The 16,552-nt window shown below is 46.4% G+C and overlaps 1 protein-coding gene across 1 annotated transcript in view; it reads right to left on the reverse strand.

Moving 5' to 3' along the window:
• The window catches only part of CFAP47 (cilia and flagella associated protein 47), a 1,094,449-nt gene that overhangs the window by 905,879 nt on the left and 172,018 nt on the right, over positions 1-16,552 (reverse strand). The window contains 1 exon segment of the mRNA XM_075333814.1: positions 10,093-10,261. Coding sequence (XP_075189929.1) covers positions 10,093-10,261 — 169 coding nt within the window.

A 16,552-nucleotide genomic window follows, 5' to 3' on the forward strand; every position in this document is an offset into this window, starting at 1 on the left:
CTTCGTAAAAACTTGAGCTCCTCTCAGTCTGTCAAAGAGCTCCGAAATTAAAGGTAATGGGTATTTGTTCTTTATTGTGATTGCGTTGAGACCCCTGTAATCTATGCAGGGACGCAAATCACCCTCTTTCTTCCGAACAAAGAAAAACCCAGCTCCCGCGGGAGAGACAGACTTACGAATGAACCCCTTCTCTAAACTCTCTCTTATATAGGTCGACATGGCCTCCGACTCAGGTATCGACAGGGGGTAAACCCTGCCTTTAGGTGGAACCGAACCTGGGATAAGGTCTATGGCACAGTCATACGGCCTATGGGGTGGAAGAACCTCAGCACCCTGTTTGGAGAACACGTCAGCGAAATCCAGATAGGGTGTAGGTATGGGAGAGAGATCAGTAGATGCAACCGCAATGACCTTAGGTGGTAAGGGAAGACATCGGGACTGACATTTCGAACCCCAACTAATAATGCTGTCAGACTCCCAGTCAATGTGAGGAGCATGAGTCCGAAGCCATGGGAGACCCAGAAGGATGTCGTCTATACCCTCAGGCAAAACAAGAAAAGAAATCTCCTCTATGTGACCCTGAGACAGGGAAAGGCGCAAGGGAACTGTCCTCAATGTAATGGAGTCAGACAACATAGTTCCATTAACAACACGGACAGGAATAGGCGCCTCTAACATGATAGAGGGAATATTGTGTCCCTTTACAAATCCTGAGGACACAAAAGTCCCGTCAGCTCCGGAATCCACAAAAGCCATAATAGGCCATGTATTCTCAGATAACGAGAGCTGACCTGGGATACAACACTTAGAGGGTGCAGAAGACGTCTCTAGTAACCCCCCTCTAATGGTTACTAGACCAGGGAGTTTCCCTGACGACTAGGACACTTGTTGGCATAGTGCCCAGCCTGACGACATACGTAACATATAGGAGGACCAGACTTGCGTAGTCTGGAAGACGTATGACCTAACTCCATAGGAGTGGGAGATGTTTCAGATGCTGAGGAAGATGGTAGTGGACCCTCAACAACTGGAATAGCCCGATGCTTAGGGCGTGAGGAAGAGACCTCGAGTCTATGTTCCTTATGGCGTACATCGATCCTCGTTGCTACTGTGATCAAGTCCTCCAGAGAAGCAGGGACCTCACGAGTAGCAAGAGCATCCTTGACATAGCCTGCCAACCCTCTCCAGAAGATAGGAATCAACACCTTCTCTGGCCAATCTAGTTCTGCCACCAGAGTTCTAAAAGCAATGGCATAAGAACTAGTGGATAACGAACCCTGAGATAGATCTAACAGTCTCAGAGCCGCATCATGGGTAACCTGCGGACCCATGAATACCGCCTTAAGAGCATCAAGAAAGTCTTGATGTCTCAGAGTAACCACATCAGAGCGCTCCCATAGGGGAGTCGCCCATTCTAAGGCTTTGTCCTGAAGTAAGGAGATGATAAAGCCTACTCTGGACCTCTCCGTAGAGAAGCGAGAAGAGTTGACCTCTAGGTGTATCTGACACTGACTAATGAAACCACGACATGATCTGGCATCGCCAGAATATCTGTTTGGCAGAGCAAGTCGAGGATCATGTGCAGATGTCACCATGGTCTGAGGTTTATCCTCTATACTCTTGAGCCGTGACTCAAGTACTTGTATGTAACGGTGTAACTGCTGATATTCTGCCATAACTGCCAGACCCTTGGCTCAGTCCTAATGTTACGGGGGGCTGTCTGATAATAACTCAAAGGAGTATCAGACAGTCAGGGTCCACCGTGCAAAGACTCTGCTGCAGACTATGGCAGAGTGCAATACCTCTGTTAACTCACAGAAGGACACAATAAGTAAGCAAAGCAATTCCTCCTCCACTTGGAGGGTGTGTGGAATGATCTCTGTTAACAATCACAGAGACAAAGGCAATGTGTGCGAAATGGCACCTACCTAGGTCCGCTCTTCTAGTGGTGCAAAAGAGACGAACAGCAGCGTAAGCCGCACAAAGCTCCTACCTGCGTTCGCTCCACTAGTGTGCGAGGACACGAACCACTAGATATGGCACCTGCCTAGGTCCGCTCTTCTAGTGGTGCAAAAGAGACGAACAGCAGCGTAAGCCGCACAAAGCTCCTACCTCTGTTCGCTCCCCTAGTGTGCGAGGATACGAACAACTGCCAGACGCAGTATAAGGAACGTTACCCTAGCGGCAACGTCCACCTACGAGTCGAATCACAAGGCCCAGCCAGACCATGTGCCTCAGGCACCTGCCTATGTCCGCTCCCCTAAGAGGTAAGGATACGGACAGCAGCCGAAGCTGTAAGGTATAAGAACGCTACCCTGCCGGTAGCGCTCACCTTGCATAGACAGAGGAATGCCTAGAGGAACGTGCACAGGGCGTCTACCCTCATGCATGAACCAAGAGGACTGAGCGCCATGCGGCGTGTGTCAGGGTCTTATATAGACTCTGTGCCTCATCCAAGATGGAGGACACCAGAGCCAATCGGCTGCCAGAACGACAAGAGTGACGTCATGCTGGCCTATCACCGAGCAAGGCGTCACAAGCACATGACCAGCGACCAATCGGCATAGAAGGTGTCAGAGACATGTGACCTCGTGTCAGCGATGATGTCACCCGCACATGTGCAATGGCTCCAAGATAGGACTTAGTCTCCAGCGCTCGCACATGTGCAGTAGCAAGAAATCTGGACTTAGTCTCCAGCGCTCGCACATGTGCAGTAGCAAGAAATCTGGACTTAGTCTCCAGCGCTCGCACATGTGCAGTAGCAAGAAATCTGGACTTAGTCTCCAGCGCTCGCACATGTGCAGTAGCAAGAAATCTGGACTTAGTCTCCAGCGCTCGCACATGTGCAGTAGCAAGAAATCTGGACATAGTCTCCAGTGCTCGCAGCAACCGTAACACCCGCATTCACCCTCTTCCTCTGATTAGAAAACTACTCCCCGGGTCCAGCTAAGCCCCCCCCCCCCATACCCTCCCGGTGTCTCCCGGTGATCCCCCACTGTTTTTACCTTATTTGCAGCGCTGATCCTCGCATCCCTCCTCCTTCACAATACAAGGTATGTGCATGCGCAGAGAGCGGCCGTCAGCTCAGCTTCCTGTGTTCACTGAGAACGGCTGTGGAGCTGCGCTGGCTGCACGCACACTGCTGCCGTTACCCAGGGAGTGTGGGTGCAGATTCTTTGCATCCACACTCCTCACATGGAGGGTCTGCACTCCTAGAAAATGGGGGACATGTTCCCTGAGCTGCCCCCCATATTCTAAAAGGTCCAGAGTCGTCGTGGGACTTCCAAAATGGATTACAGGAGATTTTTTTTTCTTTACAATAAATTGGTGAAAGAGGGAATATTTTGGGGAGTGTTTTTTCAAATAATTTTTTTTTGTCGTCTATTTTTTTTCTACTTTTATTACTGACAGTTGGTGATGTCGGGTATCTGATAGACGCCATGACATCACCAACTGCTGGGCTTGATGTCAGGTGACATTACACATCTGGTATCAACCCCATTTAGTACCCCGTTTGCCACCGCATCAGGGCAATGGGATGAGCTGGGGCGAAGTGCCAGGATTGGCGCATCTAATGGATGCGCCACTTCTGGGGCGGCTGCAGCCTGTTATTTTTAGGCTGGGAAGGGCCAATAACTATGGACCTTCCCACCCTGAGAATACCAGACCACAGCTTTCCACTTTACCTTGGCTGGTGAACCAATTTGGGGCGAACCCCATTTTTTTTTATTATATATTTATAAATAATTATAAAAAAAGAGCCTGGGAGGCCTCCAAATTGGATCCCCAACCAAGATAAAGCTGCCAGCTGTGGTCTACAGGCTGCAGCCATCTGCTTTAGCCTAGCTGGCTATAAAAAATGGGGGGGACCCCACGTCGCTTTTTTTAAATTATTTATTTTTTTGGCTAAATACAAGGCTAGACACCCTTTAGTGCCACATGAAAGTCACTAAAGAGTGCCAGCGTAGAATATGCAGGCAGGTGGGACATTATATATGTGTTTGACATTGGTCTGCCTGTCTATCTATCTATCCATTTATCTTTTTTTATCTATCTATCCATTATCTATCTATCTATTTATCTATCCCTCTATCTATCCATCTATCTATCTATCCATTATCTATCTATCCCTCTATCGATTTATCTATCCCTTTATCTATCCATTATCTATCTATCTGTCTATCTATCTATATACCCTCTATCTATCTATCTATCGATCTATCTATCTCTCTATCTATCTATCTATCTATCCCTCTATCTATCTATCCATCTATCCATCTATCTATCTATCCATCTATCTATCTATCCCTCTATCTATCCCTCTCTCTCATCTCTCTCTCATCTCTCTCTCTCATCTCTCTCTCACTCTCCCTCATCTCACTCTCTCTCATCTCATCTCTCTCTCATCTTTCTCTCTGTCCCTCATCTCACTATCTCTCTCACTCTCTCTCTCATCTCTCTCTCTCATCTCTGTCTCTCATCTCTGTCTCTCATCTCTCTCTCACTCTCTCTCCCATATCTCTCTCATATCTCTCTCTCCCTCATATCTCTCTCATCTCTCTCTCATCTCTGTAACTCATCTCTCTGATCTCTCTCTCACTCTCTCATCTCTCTCTTTTCTCTCTCATCTCTTTGTCTCTCTCTCTCACTCATCTCACTCTCTCACTCTCTCTCTTATCTCTCTCTCTCACTCTCTCTCTCATCCCTCTCTCATCTCTCTCTCTCATCTCTCTCTCTCATATCTCTCTCATATCTCTCTCTCATATCTCTCTCTCATATCTCTCTCATATCTCTCTCATATCTCTCTCTCATATCTTTCTCTCATATCTCTCTCATCTCTCTATCTCCCTCATCTCACTCTCTCTCATCTCACTCTCTCTCTCTCATCTCTCTCTCATCTTTATCTCTGTCCCTCATCTCACTATCTCTCTCACTCTCTCTCTCTCTCTCTCTCTCTCTCTCCCATATCTCTCTCATATCTCTCTCCCTCATATCTCTCTCTCATCTCTGTAACTCATCTCTCTCATCTCTCTCTCTCTCTCACTCTCTCATCTCACTCTCTCTCATCTCTCTCTTTTCTCTCTCATCTCTCTGTCTCTCTCTCTCACTCATCTCACTCTCTCTCTCACTCTCTCTCTCATCTCTCTCATCTCTCTCTCTCACTCTCTCATATCTCTCTCATATCTCTCTCTCCCTCATAGCTCTCTCTCATCCCTCTCTCATCTCTCTCTCTCATCTCTCTCTCTCATCTCTCTCTCTCATCTCTCTCTCATATCTCTCTCTCATATCTTTCTCTCTCTCTCGCTCTCATATCTCTCTCTCATATCTCTCTCTTCTCTCTCATCTCTCTCTGTCATCTCACTCTCTCATCTCTCTCTCTCACTTTCTCTCATCTCACTCTCTCATCTCTCTCTCTCATCTCTAGCACATCTCTCTCACTTTCTCATATCTCTCTCTCATCTCTCTCTCATCTCTCTCTCATCTCTCTCTCACTCTCTCTCTCATCTCTCTCTCATCTCTCTCTCTCACTCATCTCACTCTCTCTCACTCTCTCATCTCTCTCATCTCTCTCTCATCTCTCTCTCATCTCTCTCTCTCATCTCTCGCTCGTCTCTCTCTCTCATATCTCTCTCATATCTCTCTCCCTCATATCTCTCTCTCATCTCTCTCTCACTCTCTCTCTCATCTCTCTCTCATCTCTCTCTCTCACTCATCTCACTCTCTCTCACTCTCTCATCTCTCTCATCTCTCTCTCTCATCTCTCTCTCATATCTTTCTCTCTCTCTCGCTCTCATATCTCTCTCTCTCATATCTCTCTCATCTGTCTCTCTCTCATCTCTCTCTCTGTCATCTCTCTGTCATCTCTCTCACTCTCTCTCATCTCACTCTCTCATCTCTCTCTCATCTCTCTCTATCTCTCTCTCATCTCTCTTATCTCTTTCTCTCTCTCATCCCTCTCTCTCATATATCCCTCTCTCTCTCATATCTCTCTATCTCACCTCTCTCTCTCTTTCATATCTCTCTCTCACTCATCTCACTCTCTCATCTCTCTCTCTCTCTCATCTCTGTAGCTGAATAATCTGTTTCTGGTTTCTCTGCTGCAATACAGAGGTCAAGATTACCAAATCTTCCTATGTATTCATTACAGGCAGTGGCTCAATAGGTAGAGCTGCTGCCTACGGAGAATTAGTTCACGAGTTTGAGTCTCGGCCGTCCCGGTAAAGAATTTAATTTAAATTATTTATAATTGTAAATTAAAATTATAATTATTTATTTATAATTTAATTTAATTATGCACTGAGGGGAGGAAGCGGACATCAGCTGTGAGCCGCGGGACACACCTCTAAAATTGGAGAAGTTCACGGAATGAGGCTGCACTGAGCACTCACTCACAGACGTCGCCGAGTGTGGATTACGCCGGACCTGGATATTTGGGGGCTTAATAAAGTGGTAAAAGAGGGGCTTTTTGGTGTTTTATTTCAAATAAAGGATTTTTCGGTGTATGTGTTTCTTTACTTTACTTACAGATTAGTGATGGTGTGTCAAAGACGCTGCCATTACTAATCTTGGATTTAGTGACAGCAATGCGCTGCCATTAACTGCTTATTACCCTGATGGCCACCGCATCACGGCAATCAGGAAGGCCCAGTGACACGCCGGGACTGTCGCATCTAATGGATGCGACATTCTCGGGGCAGCAGCGGGCTCATATTCTCGGCTGTGAGAGGGGGCCGTAACCAGGCCCCCGGCCTCCCCAGCCTGAGAATACCGGCCCACTGCTGTGTGCTTACCTTGGCTGAGTATCATTTGGGGGGGGGACCGTACGTCGTTGTTTTACATTATTTATTTATTTATTTTACTACATGATATAGACCCACCCACCGGCAGCTGTGATTGGTTGCAGTAAGACAGCTGTCACTCAGCATGGGGGCGTGTCTGACTGCAACCAATCATAGGCTCCGGTGGGCAGGGAAAGCAGGGAATACAAGATGGATTAATGTGCGGCCGGCATTTTCAAAAACTGGAGAACCCGCCACAGTGTGACAGCCATGCAGCGCCGCTCCCGTGATCGGTGAGTAAGACAGAAATAGGGAGAGACCAACTGACCATAATGGCCGCTGGCTTATATAGCCCCTATGGCGCCGTGCAGCCAAGCCAGTCACAGTAACACCACAACAAAGATGGCTGTGGCGTTACTGTGAGGGCAAACAACGTCAGATGTGTTCATTGGCTGGAAAATGGTGCCAGGAATTCCAAAAACAAAAATGAAAGTACCGGAGCGAATACCATATTAGCCGTCGGATAGCGGATACCTCGGATACCCAATTAGCCGTCGGATACCGAATAGTGGCGAATACATTCGCTCATCCCTACTTATTATCACTCCTGTGACACACAAGGCTGGTAAGTGCCGCTCTGCCCCTCCTACTGTCAGATTACATCATGAATTGCTCCTGGCGACACATACAGCAGTGCTACAACCTCCCGTTGCTGGAGAAGAGTCTTCACTTGGCTGCAGGAGTATAATCACCTGCCTCCTGTGAATGTGTCTGCTCTGGCCTATCTCCTGCCAGTACTGCAATTATTAAACTGCTCCTCCCTCTGCTCTTTGCCAGGGTTTAGGTCTTGACAGTTTACTGCCAGTGCTCTGTCAGTTTGTGCCTGTTTTGTCTCTCACGTTATTGAGCAGGCTTGATTTCAATTTATCCTGCCTGCCTCAACCCTCGGATTGCCTGACTGATTACGTCTCTGTTTGTGCCCTCTGTACCTCTTACGTCTGCTTTAACCCGTCAGTCAGCTGCTGCAGGCCCAGAGACTACCCTGACAGTGGTGATTGGCAACTACCTGCGGTCTAGCCTATCCTCGCCATCAAAAGCCCTAACGAAGACCAGATAGTCGATTAGTTACACCGCACCAGGCTAATCCTGACCAGTGGCACAGCGCGTCCACATCCACCAGTGTCACAGTTATGAAGACCCAGGAAAGAAAGATAAAGAATTACCTCTGCTGAAAAGGATAAGATAAGATCATCAGAGTTACCAGCCTAAAATATTACAAATTGAGCGTGTGCCGCCCCCGTGCCAGCAGCCGAGCTGCTCGGATCCAGGATCTTAGTGGCTCGAGGGTCTCCGTACCTGGGGGTCGTGCGGCCACTCAAATGAAGGGGGGGTATTTACAAGGGATTTTAAAGAATTTGTGACGCCATTCGTGGTATGTGGTAATTAGGAGTACCACCGCTGCAGTTGGGAGTACCCGGGGATGATGGAATGGGGCAGCCAGGTGTTAGAACACTCCACGGGTAGGGGAAATACCCCGGGACTCAATGAGGGGGCTGCCGTGGGAGGCAGGGGGTCACTTTGGTACTCACTCAGTCCATAAGCAGACACCAACAACTGGTAAAACAAGTCTCTGGACACCACTGCGGCTGAGGGGAGCTAGTTCGGGTCCTGTCCCCAATGGTGCTCCTGGTGATCCGTAACCTTCCTCCTGGCACTAAGTTTACTTCTTTGGTGATCCTGGTAGTGTGAAACTTGCCGGGTCCCGCTCCCCACGATGGCTAAGTGTGGGAGCTTGCTCTCAGGGCTCACGCTTGGGCTTTTCTGGACTGTTTTGAATTGGAAAATCCAATCCCCCTCGTTGCACTAGTGCCCCGATTTTGGAGTGGGTGGAGGACGAATCCTGAAGGCTCCGTTCTCCGTGGGTAAATTATCGGGTTGCCTGAAGCTACTCCCCGACCTAGGGTGCACGGACCCCATCGTGCCTTGGTCTCAGCCTGGTGATGGTGCAAGGCTGCCAGCTGTCCTCCTCGACAGATCAATGCCCCTTGCCACGATCCCCTGCGACCAAGGGTCCAACTCCTCTAGGCCCAGACCACCGTCTGTCACCTAGATTGTTTCTCAGGAGACCTGCTCCTGACCTCCTCTCACTTTCACTACCAGACCCTTCTCTCCTCTGGACACTCCTCACTTCTCCTCCCCAACCCCCCAGGTGGGCGACACTATTCCACTCAAGCCATCCACTGGTGTGTTTAGTGGGTGTGGTGCAGGGTGTATCTAGGATTTGATTAACTGATGTAGGCAACACCATATTGTTAGGGACCCTAAATCAAGAAGGAGGTGGATACTGCACGGGAGGGCAGATTGTGCAATACCCTGTGACGACCCGATAGTCCAGGGGCGTCACATTCCCAAAACACTTACTGATCACTGTCTTGACTGGTTTCCAGTGTTATTCTGGACCTATTCTTGCCCACATGACCAGAAGCCAAACTAGCCAACTCACACCAGGGTTTATGTGTAGGGTGGAAGCTGTTTTGTCAGTGTATGTCTATGGAGTCTTGTCCATCGCCCTACACAATAGACTCTTTGTAAGGCAGCAAAGCTGCAGTGCGGTCACGTGAGTCAGAAGTGGACCAGAGCTGTACTGGAAACCAGCAAAAATAGTGATAGTGTAAGCATATGAAAATACTTACCTATCTTTAATACATACTTAGGAGGAATTGGGGAAAAAAAATTACTGACATTTTTTTTAAAAAAACTAGAATACTTCTTTAAGTATAGAGTCGGAGCCCAACCACTGGCCTCTATGCCCTGGGGGCAGCCATAACAGCAAATCCAAGATGGCTAAATAAAAACTAAATAAACAGTGAGTTTAAAAAATACTTAATTTCATAATCACTTATTAATACAAAAATAAAAAATGTGGCACCTTCCCTTTAAGCAATGCCTAAATACAGTGTGCGGATCTGTAGTGAACACAATATTGTTTGACGCTAGCTGTGCCAGAAAAGGTTAAACATATTCAGAAAGAGACATTTTGAAAAATTATACTTTAACAATTGATAAATCTTTGTGAGTTTAAGGTGATGCTCTTTAAGGCTCTATCTCTAAATAGGATTCCATGCTGTTAAGGTAGGAATTTGTTATTTTAGAGAATATATTACGGGTACAGAAGAGTGCACTTACCGAGCGGCAGGTCAATGGCATACCACATTTATCTGCAATGCCTTCATACCTCCTATCTGCCATCATTGCTTGGATGTGTGAGCACTTTAAGTCTATTAATAGATTAAAGACAAATCTATTGACCTACCAGTAGCATTTATTTTACAGGCAGGAGTGATGACATTCACTGTTTGAGGTCTTGGGATAACAATATGCTTTTCTGAATGAGTTGGGGTGACGGGAACAGAGCTGTCAGCATCAGCTAATCCACTGGTGAAGTTGATATTTACAGGAAGCTGAAAGTCATAGGCTGCCACCTGCAGTACAAAAATCCATAGTAATATACTTGCTAAGAATATATTTGCAGATTCTGAGTCATTAATAGCATGAAAATTGCTGGAAACTGAATAGGAATTATGCATAGGTAACCAATACTTCACTTAATTAATGGCAAATTAATGTATGTTGTTATCACAGTCACCACAAGGTCTAAGGGGCACTTTGCACACTGCGACATCGCAGGTGCGATGTCGGTGGGGTCAAATTGAAAATGACGCACTTCCGGCATCGCATGCGACATCGCAGTGTGTAAAGCCTAGATGATACGATTAACGAGCGCAAAAGCGTCGTAATCGTATCATCGGTGCAGCGTCGGCGTAATCCATGATTACGCTGACGCGACGGTCCGATGTTGTTCCTCGCTCCTGCGGCTGCACACATCGCTGTGTGTGAAGTCGCAGGAGCGAGGAACGTCTCCTACCGGCCTCACTGCGGCTTCCGTAGGATATGCGGAAGGAAGGAGGTGGGTAGGATGTTTACATCCTGCTCATCTCCGCCCCTCCGCTCTGATTGGCCGCCTGCCGTGTGACGTCGCAGTGACGCCGCACGACCCGCCCCCTTAACAAGGAGGCGGGTCGCCGGCCACAGGGACGTCGCACGGCAGGTGAGTGTGTGTGTGAAGCTGGCGTAGCGATAACTTTCGCTACGCCAGCTATCACCACATATCGCTGCTGCGACGGGGGCGGGCACTATCGCACTCGGCATCGCAGCATCGGGCTGCGATGTCGTAGTGTGCAAAGCCCGCCTTAATGTGCTCAACAAATCTACCATTGATCACATTTAACCCACAAGCACGTGGAGAAAGCAAGACAATTATTATGTAATCAATACGGAGAACCTGGATTCCTGATAATCAGGATGACAATGATTGCATAAGTGCGGATTCAGCAGAGATGAATTACTCCTTTAGGCCGGTTTCACACATCCGGCTTTTTGCCGTTTTACCGGATCCGGCGCTCTCCCGTACAGATAATACAGTACAATGACAGCGCTGTAACTTCCGGGTCACATGCGCCGGTCACATGACAGCATGTGACCGGCGCTTGTTGCTCTGTCATTGTACTGTATTAACTGTACGGGAGAGCGCCGGATCCGGTAAAACGGCAAAAAGCCGGATGTGTGAAACCGGCCTTACCTGTCCATCTGTGCATCGTGTCGGCTCTCAGTTACAATCTTTTTCTTCTACATAACCAATATTTCAATTTTACCAATGAATTATAAGATGAAAAACAAAGCGAATGGTCTTGGTAAGGCAATGTGTGGACTTTGCTTTTTTCATGCATTTCCGCAGCGTTTTCAACTGCAGCGTTTTAATGCAAAAATGCATGCGTTTTAATTTTCAAGCAAAGTCTATGGGAAATAGGGCTTTCTTGTGCGCACAATGCTGTTAAAAACGCTGCGTTTTTGATGCTGAAAATTTGTCAAAATCTCTGCGTTTACAGAAGCAGCATGTCAATTGTTTTTGCTATTTTGGAAGCGTTTTGCTAACATTAAAGTCAATGAGAAGTTGCAAAACGCATTCTAAATCAAAATCCTAGCGTTTAACATGCTTTTTTGATGCAGAAAACTTGCATTTTTGACTAAATAAAAGCATGCGTTTTTGACATTATATTAAATACTAGCTGTACTATCCGGCTTCGCTCGGGTTAATAACTGCTGTTAACAAAATAGAATGTATTAACAAAAATTTATTCTGCACACAAAAACCACAAAACAAATAGAAATGTAATTATTTAAAGGCAAAAACTAAGCTAATAGAAGCATTTTAGAACATACATTTCAACACCACCGATATTCCACACAGATTTAACTAAATTGGCCAAGTAATGAGCTCCGTCTTTCTCTTTCCAGGTCTGTCTCTTTCCAGGTCTGTCTCTTTCCAGGTCTGTCTCTTTCCCCGTCTGTCTCTTTCTGTCTCTTTCCAGGTCTGTCTCTTTCCAGGTCTGTCTCTTTCTAGTTCTGTCTCTTTACAGGTCTGTCTCTTTCCAGGTCTGCCTCTTTCCAGGTCTGCCTCTTTCCAGGTCTGCCTCTTTCCTAGTCTCTCTCTTTCTCCATCTGTCTCTTTCCCCATCTGTCTTTGTCTGTCTCTTTCCCCATCTGTCTTTGTCTGTCTCTTTCCCCGTCTGTCTCTTTCCCCGTCTGTCTCTTTCCCCGTCTGTCTCTTTCCCCGTCTGTCTCTTTCCCAGTCTGTTTCTTTCCCCATCTGCCTGCCTCTGTCTGTCTCTTTATTTGTCTGTCTCTATCTCTCTGTTTCTTTCCCCATCTATCTCTTTCCAGGTCTGTCTCTTTCCCCGTCTGTCTCCCCGTCTCTTTGTTTGTGTCTTTTCCCGTCTGTCTCTTTCTCTGTCTGCCTGTCTTTGTCTGTCTTTTTCCTTGTCTGTCTCTATTTCTCTGTCTCTTTCCCCGTCTTTCTCTATCAAGGTCTGTGTCTTAACCCATCTATCTTTATCTGTCTCTCTGGCTGTCTCCTCCTTCCCTGTCTGCCTGTTTCTGTCCCTGTCTGCATGTCTGTCTGACTCTTTCCCCATCTGTCTCTTTCCCCATCTGTCTCTTTCCAGGTCTGTCTCTTTCCAGGTCTGTCTCTGTCTGTCTCTTTCCCCGACAGTCTCTGTCTGTCTCTTTCACCATCTGTCTCTGTCTCTTTCACCGTTTGTCTCTGTCTGTTTCTTTCCCTGTCTGTCTCTATTTCTCTGTCTCTTTCCTGTCTCTCTCTCTCTCTCTCTGTCTGTCTCTCTCTGTCTCTCTCTATCTGTCTCCCCACCGACATCTTATTACCTCACATATAAGCTTCTTATACTGTGAATGTATTTTGTTCCTATAGCAACCAATCAGAGCTCCTACTAATAACCTGTAGTTCCAGGCTCCATTTACTTTAATGGAGGCATGTTTTTTGGAGCGTAACTGTAAAACGCGGGTTAACTTTTCCTGTCAAAACATAGTCTACGATGTTCCTTGGGTCACATGAGGTGTCTGTGCAAAATTTCGTGATTGTAAATGCGACGGTGTGGATACACTTTTTGTTTAACTTTTTCCCCATTATGTAGATAGGGGCAAAATTGATTGGTAAACTGGAATGCGCGGGGTTAAAATTTCACCTCACAACATAGCCTATGACGCTCTCGGGGTCCAGACATGTGAGTGTGCAACATTTTACACGTAGCTGCGACGGTGCAGATGCCAATCCCGGACACACACACACACACACACACACACACACACACACACACACACACATACAGCTTTATATATTAGATGTCCCTTTACACACACACACATTCCGACAATTAAATTAATGAAAATCAATAAATTAACGTAATTTTATATATAAATATTAAAACACAGTTATCAATTTAATAAAATTAGCTATTTTGTATATGATTTTAATCATGATATTTGTAATCATTTTTTTCTTTTTTTTTTCAGTGTTTGAATGTTTAAACTTTATTTAGTAGTGTATTTGTATTCAAAACACATCTGACTTTAAGTAATGAAAAAGCATGTAAATCGCGGTAAAAACGTGGCCAAAACGCGCTAAAACAGCAAGTGTATTTTTAGCGTTTTTGTGGTCAAAACCAAATTTGACAAAAACAATTTCTGCCAGAGGATGCGTTTTGAAATGCAACTAAAGGACGCTTTACACGCTGCGATCTCGCTAGCAAGATCGCTAGCGTGCGTACCCACCCCCATCGGTTGTGCGTCACAGGCAAATCGCTGCCCGTGGTGCATAACATCGCTCGGACCCGTCACACTACTTACCTGCTTAGCGACGTCGCTGTGACCAGCGAACCACCTCCTTTCTAAGCCAATAGAAATGGAGGGGCGGAGATGAGCGGGACGTAACATCCCGGCCACCTCCTTCATTCCTCATTGCCGGTGGACGCAGGTACGGTGAGTTTCCTCGTTCCTGCGGTGTCACACATAGCAATGTGTGCTGCCGCAGGAACGACGAACAACATCGCACCTGAAGCTGCAACAATATTTGGGAATAGGGGGGAATGTCAACGATTAACGATTTTGCGACCTTTTTTGATCGCACGTAGGTGTCACACTCAACAACATCGCTAACGCGGCCAGATGTGCGCCACGAATTCCGTGACCCCAACGACAATGCTTTAGCGATGTCGCTGCGTGTACAGCGGCCTTTTCTCAACGCCAAGTGCGCATATAGCCTTAAAACGGACTCTGTCAGCAGAGAATGATTGATTAAACCAAGTCCAGGAGCTCGGTGTACCCTTGGTATGGCCAAATATTTAGGTGCACCTTCCGACCTGCCTGTTTTCCATCTACATTAGGGGAAATAAGTATTTTATCTCTTGCTGATTTTGTAAGTTTGCCCACTGACAAAGACATGAACATTCTATTATTTTAAGGGTAGGTTAATTTTAACAGTGAGAGATAGAATATCAAAATTAAAATCTAGAAAATCACATTGTCTATATTATATAAATTTATTTGCATTTTGCAGAGAGAAATAAGTATCTGATCACTCTGGCAAACAAGACTTAATACTTGGTGGTAAAACCCTTGTTGGCAAACACAGCAGTTAGACTTTTTTTGCAGTTAATGATGAGGTTTGCGCACATGTCAGGAGGAATTTTGGTCCACTCCTCTTTGCAGATTATCTCTAAGTCATTAAGATTTTAAGGCTATCACTTGGCAACTCGGAGCTTCAGCTTCCTCCATAGGTTTTCTATGGGATTAAGGTCTGGAAAATGGCTAGGCCACTCCATGACCTTAATGTGCTAGTTTTTGAGCCACTCCTTTGTTGCCTTGGCTGTATGTTTTGGGTCATTGTCATGCTGGAAGACCCAGCCATGACCCATTTTTAATGTCCTGATGGAGGAAAGGAGGTTGTCACTCAGGATTTTACGGTACATGGCTCCATCCAATTTCTCATTGACGCGGTGAAGTAGTCTTGTGCCCTTAGCAGAGAAACACTCCCAAAACATAATGTTTCCACCTCCATGCTTGACAGTGGGGACAGTGTTCTTTGGGTCATAGGCAGCATTTCTCTACCTCCAAACCCAGTGAGTTGAGTTAATGCCAAAAAGCTCAATTTTTGATCCAGGTGTTCATTGGTAAACTTCAGATGGGCCTGCACATGTGCCTCCTTGAGCAGTGGGACTTTGCAGGCACTGCAGGATTTTAATCCATTACGGCGTAATGTGTTACCAATGGTTTTCTTGGTGACAGTGGTCTCACCGGCCTTCAGATCATTAACAAGTTCACCCATGTAGTTTTAGGCTGATCTCTCACTTCCGTGTGTATCAGTTCCTACAAAGAAAACACATCGGATGCTGTATGTTCGTTCCGCTTTATTATAGAACATGTCCTATCCTGTTCAGTAATTGCGGACCATGACACAATACAAGTCAATGGGTCTGCAAAATGCCAGGAAGCCACATGGAAGCACTTCCGTGTGGCTTCCGTTAGGGTGCCCCTGCAGTCTGTGTGTGTCCTGCTCACCGCCAGCCTCGCAGCTGCTCGCACTGCAGTGTGTCAGCATCTGCCCGCACAGCAGTGTCAGCAGCTGCAGGGATGACAAGCGCTGACATTAGGTTAGAAAATTTCATCACCTGCGGTGATGAAGTCCTGCACCTCTGACATCAGCACTCGTCACTGACTTCCATTGTCCGCCGCGTTCTCACATCAAGTCTGGCGAGTGGCCCAGGACTGTGACTAGCGGTGACGTCACAGGCCGCTCACAATACTTTGCTTGTGAATGTAGCTGACAATGGTAGTCTGTGACTAGCGCTGACGTCAGAAGTGCAGCGGCGTTCATCAACCAGGTAATGTACCTACTGTAGCTAACCTCATGAATTCAGCACTCGTCATGCCCTGCAGTGACCTGGGCTGACCTAATGAAGGACACTGCACTGCTCTCCCAGCCAATGGGGAACATTCTGTTCTTCATTGACTGGGACAGTGACTATGGATCGCCATGGGACCCCCTTATTGGAGTACGCCGGACCCGTATTTGTTTTCTCTTTCTAATAAATTGGTGAAAGAGGGAATGTTTTGGCGAGTGTTTTTGCAATTAAAAATTTATTTGTCTATTTTTTTTTATTACTGACTGGGTTTGTGATGTCAGGTATCTGATTTTGTCAGCCCTAGAAAGTACACTGGTGACTGTTTGTTTGCTGTGACCACTCCTGCATATTGTTTGTAGACATTTACGTATTACTGTTGGCTGCACACCAGCAAATTATTTCTGGACATTTATATATTAGTGCGATTTGCACTTGCATTTAATTTGTAGTTGCCTACTG

The sequence above is a fragment of the Anomaloglossus baeobatrachus genome, chromosome 2, assembly GCF_048569485.1.
Source record: "Anomaloglossus baeobatrachus isolate aAnoBae1 chromosome 2, aAnoBae1.hap1, whole genome shotgun sequence".
Classification (NCBI taxonomy): domain Eukaryota; kingdom Metazoa; phylum Chordata; class Amphibia; order Anura; family Aromobatidae; genus Anomaloglossus; species Anomaloglossus baeobatrachus.